Source organism: Dictyostelium discoideum (assembly GCF_000004695.1).
Source record: "Dictyostelium discoideum AX4 chromosome 1 chromosome, whole genome shotgun sequence".
NCBI lineage: Eukaryota > Evosea > Eumycetozoa > Dictyosteliales > Dictyosteliaceae > Dictyostelium > Dictyostelium discoideum.
The window spans coordinates 366,923-381,569 of NC_007087.3; the positions used below are offsets into that span (position 1 = coordinate 366,923).

A 14,647-nucleotide genomic window follows, 5' to 3' on the forward strand; every position below is an offset into this window, starting at 1 on the left:
AAAAAAAAAAAAAATGAAAAAACAACAAACAAATAATAACAATAATAAAAGTGTAAATAATAAAAGTAATAGTGGCAATGTAAATAATAATAATAATAACGATGTAAATAAAAAAGTTGAAGAAATGTATTTAGAAAAAGAAGAATTAAGAGAAGATATTATTATAGATAAAAGAAAAGTAAATTTTCAAATAATAAATAGATATTAAAAAAAATAAAATTTAATATTAATTCCATATTTGGAAAAAAAAACTTACATTTATAAAAAATATATTTTATTTTATTTTTTATTTTTTTTATTTTCTTATTTTTTTATTTTTTTATTTGTTTTTTTTAGATTTTAGATTTAGATCAAAGAAATAATTTAAATATAGAAGCTTTGGATAATATTGTAAATATCAAATCTGAAAATAAGAATAAAAATGGTAAATTATGGATATATACAGGTGATATTTTTATTCAAATGAAAGAAAATAATGCAAAGGAATTAATAATTAAAGAAAACGATGCAATTGAATCAGAAATTGAATCCCTTCAAAGTGGGTTGGTTGAAAAACAACAAAATTTAAAAAAGTTAGAAATGGATTACCAATTAGAGAGAAATAAACTATTTACATAAATTATTTAAAATTCGTTTTTTTTTTAAAAAAAATATTTATTTATTTATTTTATTTTATTTTATTTATCTATTTTTAATTTCACCAAAAAAAAAAAAAAAAAAAAAAAAAAAAAACCACCCCAATTTCACTTAAAAAACCAAATTTTCAAGTTTTCACCAAAACAAAAAAAAAACTTGATTTTATTTTTATTTTTATTTTTATTTTTTTTTTTTTTTTTTTTTTTTTTTTTTTTATACCATTTATGTAAATTTATAACCTCTAAAAAAATGTGAAGTCACTCGTTTTGCTATTGTTGGGATACTGTCTTTTGTAAATGGAAATGGATTTTATTTTTATTTTTTATTTTGTTTTTTTTTTTTTTTTTTAATTATAATATTTTTAATTTTTTTTGTTTTTTAATAATTTTTTTTTTTTTTTATTTTTTTTTTTGTTTTTTTTAAGTTTATCTTAATAAATATTAAAATAAAAAATAAATAAAAAAAATAAAATAAAATAAAATACTTTCACAAAACAACCAATTATAAAAAAAAAATAAAAATAAAAAACAAAGAAAAAAAAAAAATATTTAAAAATTAAAAAAAAAAGTAATTAAAAAAAAAAAAAAAAAAAAAAAATGTATTCAATTAATACTCTGTTATGTAATAATTTTGGAGATGTTAAATCAATTTTACAAAATGATACATTTAGAATATTATCATGTTATGATTCAGAAAGGGATCAAAGAATAGGATATGATGATGCATTATTATTTTTTCAAGATTCTGGAACACTTGACCCTCAAACTGATGTCGATCATTTATTTGGTGAAGATCATTCCAAAGTTTTAACCTATATAGAAATATTTAATGTAAAATATCTTTAAATATTTAAATTTAAAAATAATAATTATTAATTTCTTTTTTTTTTTTAAAATTTTAGTATATATTTGATCAATTAAAAAGGAATATTTTTATTTTACATAGAGATTTCTTAGTATTTTTGAAAAATAATGAAGATAATGTTGATGATATTGTTTCTTTTAAAGATCTAGAAGATTATGTTAAAGGAAAGCAAGTGAGAGCACATGTAAATCCTCGTATTGCCTCACTCAATTTAATTTTGGAAATTAATGGAAATGATGATAGTTTTAAATGTTCAATAGAGAAAATAAGAGTTGTATGTATTAAATATTTAAAAATAAATAATAAAAAAAATTCAAAGGAATATATTTTTTTATAATTATATAAAATTTCTAATAAAAAAGTAATAATTACTATTAATACTATTTTTATATTTATATAGTATATAACCGGAAAATTACTTGAATACGATTTAAAGGTAAAAAATGATATTGACAAAGAAATTACCAAAGAAGTTCATAATAAAAGTAGTATTGAAAGGATAGGAAACCCCGTCCAATAATAATAATAATAAAAATAATATTAATTAAAAAAAAAAAAAAAAAAAAAAAAAAAAAGAAATTTGGATAACATATCTCTTAATTTCTCAAGGATATTATTTTTTTCAGAATCTAAAAAACAATTAAAAAAATTTATAAATAAAAAAAAAAAAAAAAAAAAAGATAAAAAAGATTTTATTTAGTCTTTTCATTTTTTTAGATTTTAAATTTTATTTTTTTAATTTATTTTTTTATTTTTTTTTACATTTTAATTTATTTTTATTTTTAATTTTTTTTTTTTTTTTTTTTTTTATTTATTTATTTTTTTTTTTCCAAAAACAATAAAAACAAAAAATTAAATCCAATTGAAGTTATTTTTTTTTACAAGTACAAACTAAAAATAAAAATAAAAATAAAAATAAAAATAAAAATAAATATAAAAATAAAAATAAATATAAAAATAAAAATAAAATTAAAATAAATTAAAATGTATACTATTCATACTGGTCCACGATCGTTTGAGGAAGTTAAATTATTTTTAAGAAATGATACGTTTAGAATTATTTCACACTATGACACGGAAAAGATAAATAGTGTGGGTTTCTATGAAGCACTTTCATTTTTTGAAGATTCTGGTACAAATTTCCCTGAAAAAGATGTTTATGATTTATATGGTGAAGATATTTATAAAAGATTATATTATAATGATATTTTTATGGTAATTACTATTTTTTTTTTTTTTTTTTTTTTTTTCCAAATTAATAATTTAAAATATTAAAAAAAATATAAATATATATATATATAAATAGCATTTAATAGAGCAATTAAGAAAGAATATATTTCAAATTTATAGATTTTTTCAATACTATTTTGAAGAATTTGATTCATATATCATAACAAGCAAAGAAATTGAAGAATTATTTAAAAAACAATCAATTGTTCGTATAAATCCAAGAATGGCTGCTTTGAATTTAATTCTAAGAGTAAATGGAAATGATCATCTTGTTACAAATACTCATAAAATTAATACTGTATGTTTAAATTATTTTTAGAAAAATATCTATAGATACTAATTTTATATGAATAAATATTAAAATAAATTTTTTTTTTTTTTTTTTTTTTTTTTTTTTTTTTTTTTTTCCTAGTATATTGATTTTACATTAAGAGAACATGATCGAAAGGTATTAAAAGATTTAGAAAAAGAATTTAAAAAGGAAAAAAGAATTGAAGAAGATATTGAATTTAAATTACCAAAATTTTCAAAATTCAGTCAACCCATTTCACAGCACTGATTTTAATTAAATCTATATAGATTTAATTAATAAAAAAATAAAAAATAAAAAAAAAATATAAAAAAAAAAAATAAAAAAAAAAAATAAAAAAATAAAAAAAAAAAAAATATATTTTTTAAATTAAAAATCAATCATTTTTGATTTAAAAATAATAAACAAAATTGTTTTTATTATTATATTTAAAAAATTCCAAAAAAAAAAAAAAAAAAAAAAAAAAAAAAAAAATTTTTTTTTACCATTAAATTTTAAATAAAAAAAAAAATTTTAAAATAACCCGATTTGCATTGCAATGTTCAAAAAAAAAAAAAAAAATATTTTTTAATTAAATTTAAATTTTTTTGGGCAATTTTTTATTTTATAAAAAACCTTGATTAAAAAAAAAAAAAAAATTTTTAAAAAATTAAAAAAAAATTGAAAAAAAAAGCCTCTCCGATTATTTTTTATTTTTTTTTCCGACTATCAAAGTCAAAAAATTCTTTTTGATTTACCTGGTCAAAACGGGACTTATCCTCTTTATTTTATTTTTTTTTTATTAAAATTTTTTTTATTTTTTATTTTTTTTTTTTAACCCATCAATAAAAATTATTATTTTTATTTTTAAAAAATTTTTTTTTTTTTTTTTTTTTTTTTTTTTTTTTCACTCCATTCGTTTTCATTATATTAATATTAATTTATTATTTGTAATAAAGAAAATTTTTTAAAGAAATCAAAATTTTTCTTTTTTTTTTTTTTTTTTCTTTTTTATAATTTCTTTTTTTTTTTATATAAAATAATTTTTATTTTTATAAATAAAAAATTATAATAGAATGGGAGAACAAAAATATGATAGATTAAACGAAAGCGAATCAATTAACGTTAAAGTTCAAGATATTAAAGAATATGAAGAGGCATCATCAGATAATATGAGAGCTCAAGATATCAATTATCAAACTCAACATAATACAGATACTACAGGTAGTTTAATTAAATTTATGTTTTGGTTATTTTGTGTTTGTTTCTCATTAGCGGGTGTACAATTTGTTTGTAAGTATTTGAAAATTTTTTTTTTTTTTTTTTTATATATCAATTCATAGGGAATTATATAAAAAAAAAAAAAAAAAAAAAAAAAAAAAAAAAAAAAAAAAAAAAAAAAAAAAAAAAAAAAAAAAAAAAAAAAAAAAAAAAAAAATTATTATTAAAATTATTAATACATATTATATTATATTATTTTATTTTATATTATATTATATTATATTATAATATATTATATTATGTTATATTATATTTAAATAATAAATAGATTCAATTCAATTTGCATTAGGTACACCACTTTTTATTAATAAATTTAAATTAAGTAATTCAACAACATCAATTATTCAATCAATTGCAGGTCCAGTATCTGGTTTTCTAGTTCAACCAATTATTGGTGTATATTCCGATAGTTGTAAAAGTAAATGGGGTAGAAGAAAACCATATATCGTTTTTGGTGCTGTTTTTGTTGGTATGTTATATAATTTAATCAATTTTTTTTATTTTATTTTTTATTTTTTACTTTTTTATTAATATCTTTATAATCATTTGATTGTTATTGTTATTATTATTATTATTATTATTATTATTATTATTATTATTATTATTATTATTATTATTATTATTATTATTATTATTAGTAATTGGTTTATTAGTTATTGCATTTTCACCACAAATTGGTGAATTATTTGGAGATAAAGCTGATGGCGCAACATCATCTGATCATAAATCAGGTTTAGCAATTGCTATAGCAGGTTTTGTTGTTATGAATCTTTCAGTAAATATTATGCAAGGTCCAACAAGATCATTAGTATCTGATGTTTGTCCAATGGATAAACAAAATCTTGCAAATTCAATGGCTGTCAATGTTATGGGTTTTGCTTCAATCATTGCAAATGTTATTGGTTCATTCTTTGCAACAAATGAAAATTCATATAGAGATCTTTTTGGTAAATAAATAATTATTATCTCAATTTATTAATTTTTTTAATATATTATTAATATATATATATATAATTAACATATTTATAATTAATAATAATAAAGTAATTGGAGCAGGATTTGTAGCATTTTCAGTTGTTCCAACAATTATAGTAGCAAAAGAGAAACAATTAGATTCAAGTATTAAATCACCATCATCACCATTAGAAGCATTTATAAGAATTAAGAGAGCATTTGCAACCATTCCAAAAGAATTGGCATTAATTTCATTGGTATTCTTTGTATCATGGTTTGGTTTTTCACCATTTATGGTTACCAATACATCATATTTCCAACAAAATGTATTCAATGGCGAAAGTGAAGGTTTGAAATTTGGTTTCTATGGTCAAGCTGTTTTCTCTGCAGTTTCATTCTTTTTCTCATTCTTCCTCTCTGGACTTTGCAATATTTTCGGTGAGAAGATCATTTACTCTGCAAGTCAATTGATTGCTGGTGCCTCTTTAATATTATTTTTGGTTTTCGATCACGCTCAACCATGGTTAGCAATCTTATTGACTGGTGTCGTTGGTATTAATTTCTGTGTATTCAATGCGATCCCATTCGCTATGATGGTCAAAGTTATCTCAAGTAAAGATATTGGTTTATATATGGGTGTTTTAAATTCTTCAGCTGTAGTAAGTCAAACCATCTCTATCTTTACCTCTGGTAGAGTTGAAGCTGCAAAAAATCAAAATGTTGCTTGGGGTATTGCATATGGTGGTCTCTTTACATTATTGGGTGTATTTTTAGCTTTTATCTTACCAAAATCAAAGAAAGTAACAGAACAAATTAATGAAGAATCACCATTAATTAAATAAAAAATAATAATAATAATAATAATAATAATAGATTAAATAATATATAATTTTTGTATTCATATTCATATTTATTAGATAAAAATAATAGTAAAAAAAAAAATTAATAAAAAAAAAAAAAATAAATAATAAATTATATAAATAAATTATTTATATTTAAAAAAATAATAATAATAATAATAATAATAATAATAATAATAATATTATTATTATCTTTTTTTATTTAATTTATTTAATTTATTTATCTAAAATTGTTAAATTAAATTTTAATTTTACAGTCATAATTTTTAAAGGTGGACCAACACATTTTACAATTAATTGATATTCACGAACAAAAGAAGCATCAACACCAGTTACTTCAGATGGTAAAATATTAGGAGGTATTGAATAAAAGAAATCACCTTCGAAACGATCTTTAATTAATGGGAAACGATTTGAATGATGAAATTCACATCTACCCAATTTTTTAATGGTTCTTTTTGGTTTTCTTTCATAGGCAGTACCAGTGATTTCCATTCTAGTTTCGGTCATTAATAGATAGGCTACAACCTTTTCAACTTTTTTAGTTGTACCATTATCAATTGTGAACCCAAATTGAATGGTTTCACCGGCTCTATAGAATTTTCTTTGTAATTGAATTGAAAAGAATAATTGTTTACTCGATCCAACAAATGTACGAATTTCCTCTTGTGATAAACCAGTGGTAGATTCAAAACACATTGGATGATAGGCTCGATTATCCTTTACCTTTAATGAAAGATTTGAAAGAGCAAATGGTTTTTGACATCCTGCACAAATAATTGAAACTTGAAAACATTCAGCATGCCAATTTCTATCCAATGCTTTAATAGAATTGGTCGAAAGTAATGCATCACATGCTGCACATTTATCACCACTAAATGTTAATGGTAATGACGATGTTGCATTATTAAATGAATTATTACTTTGATTAAATTGATGATTTTGTAAAAAATTTTGTTGTGCAATTGGCATATTTGAATTTGTTAAAATTTGATTAAAATTATTATTACTATTATTTAAACTATTATTTAAACTATTTGTACTACCATTAAATGATGGAAATGATGATAACATTGATTGTGTTGAATTATTATTATTATATGATTGTTGTTGAAATTGTTGTTGTTGAGGTTGTTGAGGTTGAGGTTGTTGAGGTTGTTGTGGTTGTGGTTGAGAAGCAGCAAATGGTTTAAGTACTTCTATTCTATCTAAATAAATTTTAGCTTCATCACTAAGATTCTTTTTTAAAGTTGGATCAGGTTCACTTTTAATTGCCATTAAATAATAATTACATGCTTCTTCATAACATTGACTTGCACCTCTATAATTTTTAACTTCTTCTTCTTTACGACCTTTAAGTGAAAAGTTTTTAGCTGCTTCATATGCTTCAACTCTGCTTAATTGCCTATTGGTTGATTGATTATTACCAATTGATAATGAATTTAATTTTGAAAGTTGTTCATTTTTATTTAAATTTGGTGGTGAAAATCCATTACTTGTATTATTATTATTATTATTAGTATTACCTGCTGATGGAAATGATGATAAAATACTATTATTATTATTATTAATTTGTTGTTGTTGTTGTTGTTGTTGTTGATTTATTGATGGTGAAATTGATGAAGGTACAGATGGAAAACTAAATTGTGATTGTTGTGGTTGTGATGGTTGTGATGATTGTGGTTGTTGTGATAATAAATTTTTAATAAATTTATTTCTTTGAGAATATTCTTCAATTTTTGAAGAGATTAAAGCATTTTTTGATGGTTCTCTCTCTGCTACTAATGCTAATTTTAAATTTAAAACCGCTTGATCATAAAGATTACATGCTAATGAATAATTTTTTTGATTATCTGCATCAATTGCTGATTTAACTAATTGTAATCCAGTTTGTAATATTTCGCTTGACATTATTATTGTTAATATTATTATAATTTTTTTTTTTTTTTTTTTTTTTAATAAATAAATAATAAATAATAAATAATAAATAAATAAATAATAAATATATAAATAAATAAAAAATTAAAATTAAAACAAGATATTATTGGTTCTGTTTTTTTTAATAAAAAAAATAAAAATAAAAATAAAAATAAAAATTTAATTAATATGTAAATTCAAAAAAAAAAACAAAAAAAAAAAAAAAAAAAAAACAAAAATAAAAATAAAATAAAATTTTTTTTTAAAATTTATTAAAAAATCTAATTATTTGAAAATATTCCAACCCTCATATATAATGCGTTTGTTATAACCTTCAACAATACTATTTTTAAAATATTTTTAATTTTTTTTTTTTTTTTTTTTTTTTTTTATAATGAAATCAATTAATTTTCTAAATAAAACCAAAGGTATTTTTAATTATTATAATAATTTTCAAAGAAATCATTGTAGTATTGTTTTAAATGGAAATAAAGAAAATAAAATTTCATCATTGTATAGTTGGGGTTGTAATAAAGACGGTAAACTAGGTAATAATAATGAATTGGTTGATTGTGAAGCATTTCCTAATAGAATCTCAAGTTTTCAAATTAATAATAATCAAATAATTGATAATCAATCATTTAGTAATATTGGTATAAAAGATATAGAATGTGGTCATTATCATACAATGATAATTGATAAAAATGATAACTTATATCAATGTGGTTGGACCTCATTTGTAGGTATTAATAATTTAACAAAAAATAATAAAAATCTAATACCAACTATTATAAATCCATCATCATCATCATCATCATTTAAAATTAAAAATGTTAGTGGTGGTAGAAGACATACATTAATATTAACAAAAGATGGTAAAGTTTATTCATATGGAATTGGATCAGAATATCAATTAGGTCATGGTGATAATCAGAATAGATCAGAACCAACTGAAATTGAACAACTTTCAAAATATGCTATAATTAAAGTTGTAAGTGGATGGGGACACTCAATAGCATTATCAAATGATGGTAAATTATATTCATGGGGATTTTCAAACGATTCTCAAACTGGTCATGGATTCTTAATTGATAATCCAATCAAATCACCAAAATTAATCGCCAGTGATTTCAATTTCAAAAATGTTTTCTCTGGTAGTGATTTCGTAATCACAATCACTGATAAAGGTGAACTAATTACATTTGGTTCAAATGAATTTGGTCAATTAGGTAATGGTACAATCATTAATCAAGAATTTCCAATCAATATAATTAATAATCATTTTGGTGGTGGTGGTGGTGGTGGTGGTGCTAATTCAAAATTTAATAAAATTATTGAATCAGCAGGTAAAGGTAAATTTGATAAAAGGATATCATGTGGATTTTCACATTGTTTAATTTTAAATGATGATGGTGAATTATTTACATTTGGTTGGAATGGTAATGGTCAATTAGGTATTGGACGATCCAATAGTAATAATAATAATACATATGAATCAATACCGATAAAATTAGATTCAAGTTTATTTAATGGTGAAAAGATTGAAATGGTATCTGCTGGTAGAAATCATTCAGTTGCTTTGACTGAATCTGGTAGATTATATCTTTGGGGTAACTCAAATCATGGTAAACTTGGCAATGGTACTGTATCTGGTAATATCTATGAACCAACGGAATTATTTGATTTCGATGAATCTGTACCACAATCATTTCCACTAGAATTTCAAAAAGTTTTAAATATTTCAACTGGTTTTGATCATACAATTATAGAATTATTAGAATAAAAACAAATAAATTAATAAACTTTTTTTTTTATTTTTTTATATTTCTTTTTTTTTTTATTTTATTTATTTATTTAATTTTTTTTTTCAATTAAAAAAAACACAATTATTTTAATATTTATTTGTAATGTTATATATATTTTTTAAAAAAAAGTAATGATTGACAATTAGTATTATTATATTATTAAAATTATTATTATTATTACTATTTGGTTTGATTTTTTTTTTTGGATTTTAGTTTTTTTTTTTTTATTATTATTATTCGATAATTGTTGATAAAAATTCTTGGAATCTTTCAGAGTATTCATCAGGAGAAACAGAAGAAATTTCTTGTTTTGCACCAAATTTAAGGGTTTTATAGGTATGTTCAACCTTTTTACGTAAACTATACAACATTAAAATATCAATGATACCAAGGAAATAGTGTTCTTCAGTATCACCACCTTGAGATTTAATACCACCTTCATCTTGTTGAAAAGCAGAGATATAAATTTCATCATTTTCTTTAGGGGCAGCACCACCAGTAGTGGAATCTCTACCAGCACCACTATTGTCATAATTACCACTACCACGTTGTTGTTGTTGTTGACCAGCAGAAGATTGTTCCATTGATGGTGATTCAAAATCTGAACTATCTTCCAAAGTTGAACGTAATAAAGATGGTGAAGGTGGTTCATTTTCACGATGTGGATAATGTATACCAATTAATAATGAATAATCCATAATATTTAATGATTGTAATAACTTGCAATCTCTTTTAATTTGATCGATAAAAGATTGTTTCTTTCCAGGACCTAAAAAAATCTTTTGTTTTCTATTTCTGAAATCTATGTCTTTAAAGGTGACAGAATCAGATTTCTTCTCATCGACCGAAGCCTCCCTACCCACGACACTGCCCTTGAGATCATAACGTTCGTGAATCTTTTTCTTTGTTGGGAAAAGATTACCCATGATAACAAATCTAACCTGTCTGCCTGAATGTGGTTTCACTCTGTACAAACCAAAGAAACGAGGTAACAATGAATTTGGATTCGACTGAATATGCTCCAAATACGATGGTAGAATATCACGTAACAATTTAGCCTCATCCTTTGGAATGGTTTTAATGATGAATTTCATATCGTGTGAGAAAAAGAACAAACTACCACTCTTACCTGGTGTTGGTAGCTCACGTAGTGCATTCTCGCCATTCTTGAGGGTGTTGCATAGTGATACCATGAAATCCGCCGTATCAATACCAAAGAGATAACGTAGATATCTAAAAGCGTTTGGACAATAATCTTTAAATTTGAATGCACCAGTTGAGTGAGCATTTGTCATTGCAGTGCCTGCACTCTCGAATCTTTGTGTTTTTGGTGATACATAAAAATCTTCCTTTCTCTTAAATTCACTTGGTTTCCTTAATGTATGATACTGTTGTGGTGTCTTTGCATTAACTCCTCCTTCTGTACCCATTGATTTACCAACCGCATTTCTAATACCAGTTTGAATATTTAACATTAATGCCCAACTTGGATGTCCTTTATAAATAATTTCACCTAAAACATTCTTTTTATGTTCTAATTTAATTGATTTTGGTCTATGACTTAATCTTTTTTCAGCTAAAAAAAAAAAAAAAAAATAAATAAAATTAATAATATATTTTTTTTTTTTTTTTTTTTTTTTTTTTATATATATATATATATATATATATATATATATATATATATATATATATATATATATATATATATATAAAACTTACATTTTTGTTTATACATTTTTAATCTTTGACTTGTATTTAATCTAACCCTATTTGGTGAATCAGAACTACCTGAAGCTTTATAATCATCATTTAAATTTGAATGAGATACGTTTGGATCGAATTTTTCATCAAATGATACAGTATTATCACCATTATTTGGTAATTTATTTGAAGTAGAATTAGTTGAAGTGGTTGTAGTTGTGGTAGTTGTGGTGGTGGTAGTTTGGCGTGGTGTTGTTGGTTTATCAGGGTTATCAGTGTTATCAACTTCTTGTGGATTATGATTATCATTTGTAGCATCGAATGATGGATTCTTTAAAACTTGTTTTATATTAATTTCAGATTTTTTATTTAAATTTGATGTTTCCTCTGGTGCATCTGAATCCAATGAGTTTGGTATAATCTTTTCATTATCTACAACATCACCTAAACTACCATCTTTTCTCTTTATTGAATGTTCTTTATCTTCTTCTAATTCAATTGAATCTTTTTTATTTGCTCCATCTATACTATTTGGTGATGATATTGATGAATTATTATTATTATTATTATTTTCAATATTTTCTTGTTTTTCTTCTGTATCGTTTGTGTTATCTGTTGCCGTTGTTTCTATTGTTGTAGTAGTGGTGTTGGTGGTATTATCTGTGGTTGATGGTGGTGGTGGAATTGGTGAAAATACTATAGATTCGCTCAATGCTGCATTGATCGGTATTATTGGTATTTTTTCACCTTCTTCTCCTGTTCTAATTGGCGCAAATACAATTGATTCACTAAGTGCTGGGTTCATCTCTGGAACAACTGTATCAATTGTATTCATTTATTATTATTATGATGATTCTATATTTACAAAAAAACTAATTTTTTTAAAAAAAAAAAAAAAAAAAAAACTAATTGTGTTTGATTGATCCTGTAAAATTTTTTTTTTTTGTTATTTGTTTTTGTTTTTTTCTATTACCAAAAAATATTAATATATTATAAAATAAAATAAAATAAAAACAAATAGGAAAAAAAAAAAGAAAGAATTAAAATAGTAGTACAAAAATATAAATAGGTGAAAATACAAATAAAGAGGGAAAAAAAAAAAAATAATAGCTGGAAAAAAAAAAAAAAAAAAAAAAAAAAAAAATTTTAAAATAAAATTTTTCAAAAAATGGTTTTTTTTTTTTTTTATTTTTTTTTTATTTTTTTTTATTTTTTTTTTATTTTCAAACGGCTAGGTATGGTGGTGAGATATCACAACAAAAATACAAGTTACCAAAAAAAAAAAATTTTACACCAATGTTATAACACCAATCAGTGCCATACCCTCTTTTTTTTTTTTTTTTTTTTTTTTTTTTTTTTTTTTTTTTTTTTTTCTATACAATTAATAAATAAATTAATTAAATAAATAAATAAGTAAATGAATAAATAAATATAAATAAAGAAATATAAATAATAAATATAAATAAATAAATATAAATAAATATAAAAATGGTTTTATAAACCAATTAATACAAGAGAAAAAAAAAAAAAAAAAAAATTTGGTTTAAAAAAAAAAAAAATTTTTATTATATACTATTACTATGGTAAGTGATAATTATTTATTTTTTTTTTTAAAAAAAAATTAATTAAATAAGAAAAAAAATAGGGTACCTAGGGATTAATTAATTGGATAGTGTGTGTGGTTTTAATAAAATAAAACAAAAAATTGATACTACTAATATTTATTTTTTTTTTTTTTTTTTTTATAATGGTTTATTTTTTTTTTAGATCAAAAGACACCCCTTTTTTATAATTTGTTTTACATGTAAATATACATACACACATAATTACTACAATGATTGAGCGATACTAGTAATAATAATAATTACTTCAAAATAAATATAATTAAAAGAATAAAAAAAAAAAAATTATAATTTATCCACTTACTCTTTTAGATTATGTACATTAATTAATTTTTTAATTATTTTTATTTTTTTTTTTTTTTTTTTTTTTTTTTTTTTTTTTTTTTTTTTGGAAATTTTATTTTTGTTTAATGTTTTTAATTATACTATTTATGTAATTATACAAATATTTTTAGTATTATATTATTAATGTACACTATTATTTTAAAAACAAATTTAAAATAAAATAAGAAAAAAAAAAAGAAAAAAAAAAAGAAAAAAACAAAAAATTGTTGATTTAAACGTCTTTTTTTAAAAAAAAAAAAAAAAAAAAAGAATAAAATAAAATAAAAAAATAAAATAAAATAAATTTATAATCAAACGTCATTGGTTATAAATTACTTCATTTATTTTGGTTTTGGGTTGCATGTGTAACTCTTTTTTTTTTTTTTGTTGTTTGGTGGTCTAAATTTAGGTAAAAATAATTAAAAAAATTTATTTAATATTCCTATTACCAAAATAATATTGATAAAACCAAAAATTAAAATTAAAATAAAAAATAATTTAAGAATTGAATTTTCCATAAAAAAAAAAAAATATATTATCATAAAAATATTATTATTATTATTACTTTTTATTATTATTTTTTTATTTTATTTTTTTATTTTATTTTTTTATTAAAAATTATATTATAACATTTTTTGAATCCTCTTATTATTATTTTTTAATCTATCATTTGCATGATCAACTTTATCAGTTATTCTATCAAGTTGTGAAGAACTACGTTCAGCTTCATCACCAATTGTTTTTGCTATATTACTAATATCACCTAATAGATCAGAGATTTCATCTAAATCTTTATCTTGTTCGATTAGAGCATCTTTAATATCATCAGAGGCATCTTTTATGAAATGACTTGTACCTAAGGTTGAAGCTCTAGTGAAGAGGGAGCTTTGTTGAGATCTACCAGAGGAGGGAATGAAACGAATGGTTGGGTTGCCATAGATAAACTCTTTGATACCAGGTTCAAAGATAACTTGTGGGGCTTTGCCATACTTTCCATTTGAACGTAAAACGATCTCATTGACAACGTTTTGAATGTAACTGCTTGCCATTCTAAAACGTGGGTATTTATTATTAAAGAATCTGACATCCATATGCTGAGGACGTGCACGAATCACCAAATACTCGACACTGTCGAAAGTGTAGGTCGAGATGATCTCGGTTCTG

At 21.2% G+C, this 14,647-nt stretch overlaps 8 protein-coding genes across 8 annotated transcripts in view; 5 read left to right on the forward strand and 3 right to left on the reverse strand.

Moving 5' to 3' along the window:
• Positions 1 to 13: 13 nt before the first annotated feature.
• DDB_G0267576 (hypothetical protein) lies at positions 14 to 618 on the forward strand (the record flags this gene model as incomplete). The annotated part of the gene is made up of 2 exons (XM_642050.1): positions 14 to 178; positions 337 to 618. 2 exons carry the CDS (start codon positions 14 to 16, stop codon positions 616 to 618), a joined length of 447 nt encoding a protein of 148 aa, XP_647142.1.
• A 614-nt stretch (positions 619 to 1,232) lies between these two features.
• Positions 1,233 to 2,020, forward strand: DDB_G0267578 (hypothetical protein; the record flags this gene model as incomplete). The annotated part of the gene is made up of 3 exons (XM_642051.1): positions 1,233 to 1,466; positions 1,538 to 1,774; positions 1,901 to 2,020. The coding sequence occupies 3 exons, from the start codon at positions 1,233 to 1,235 to the stop codon at positions 2,018 to 2,020; spliced, it is 591 nt and encodes a 196-aa protein (XP_647143.1).
• A 464-nt stretch (positions 2,021 to 2,484) lies between these two features.
• DDB_G0267580 (hypothetical protein) lies at positions 2,485 to 3,289 on the forward strand (the record flags this gene model as incomplete). The annotated part of the gene is made up of 3 exons (XM_642052.1): positions 2,485 to 2,715; positions 2,807 to 3,028; positions 3,143 to 3,289. 3 exons carry the CDS (start codon positions 2,485 to 2,487, stop codon positions 3,287 to 3,289), a joined length of 600 nt encoding a protein of 199 aa, XP_647144.1.
• An 806-nt stretch (positions 3,290 to 4,095) lies between these two features.
• On the forward strand, positions 4,096 to 6,096 carry DDB_G0267582 (hypothetical protein; the record flags this gene model as incomplete). Its single annotated transcript, XM_642053.1, has 4 exons — positions 4,096 to 4,312; positions 4,569 to 4,769; positions 4,939 to 5,247; positions 5,345 to 6,096. The coding sequence occupies 4 exons, from the start codon at positions 4,096 to 4,098 to the stop codon at positions 6,094 to 6,096; spliced, it is 1,479 nt and encodes a 492-aa protein (XP_647145.1).
• Positions 6,097 to 6,330: 234 nt separating this feature from the next.
• On the reverse strand, positions 6,331 to 8,025 carry adcE (LIM-type zinc finger-containing protein; the record flags this gene model as incomplete). Its single annotated transcript, XM_642054.1, has 1 exon — positions 6,331 to 8,025. The coding sequence occupies one exon, from the start codon at positions 8,023 to 8,025 to the stop codon at positions 6,331 to 6,333; it is 1,695 nt and encodes a 564-aa protein (XP_647146.1).
• Positions 8,026 to 8,425: 400 nt separating this feature from the next.
• DDB_G0267586 (hypothetical protein) lies at positions 8,426 to 9,814 on the forward strand (the record flags this gene model as incomplete). The annotated part of the gene is made up of 1 exon (XM_642055.1): positions 8,426 to 9,814. The coding sequence occupies one exon, from the start codon at positions 8,426 to 8,428 to the stop codon at positions 9,812 to 9,814; it is 1,389 nt and encodes a 462-aa protein (XP_647147.1).
• A 255-nt stretch (positions 9,815 to 10,069) lies between these two features.
• On the reverse strand, positions 10,070 to 12,372 carry DDB_G0267588 (hypothetical protein; the record flags this gene model as incomplete). The annotated part of the gene is made up of 2 exons (XM_642056.1): positions 10,070 to 11,412; positions 11,556 to 12,372. The coding sequence occupies 2 exons, from the start codon at positions 12,370 to 12,372 to the stop codon at positions 10,070 to 10,072; spliced, it is 2,160 nt and encodes a 719-aa protein (XP_647148.1).
• A 1,734-nt stretch (positions 12,373 to 14,106) lies between these two features.
• DDB_G0267590 (GRAM domain-containing protein) overlaps positions 14,107 to 14,647 on the reverse strand; it is a gene marked incomplete at both ends in the record, with an annotated part of 1,604 nt that continues 1,063 nt past the window's right edge. The window contains one exon of the mRNA XM_642057.1: positions 14,107 to 14,647. This exon is cut by the window's right edge and continues 656 nt beyond it. Within this exon, the coding sequence (XP_647149.1) occupies positions 14,107 to 14,647 (541 nt within the window).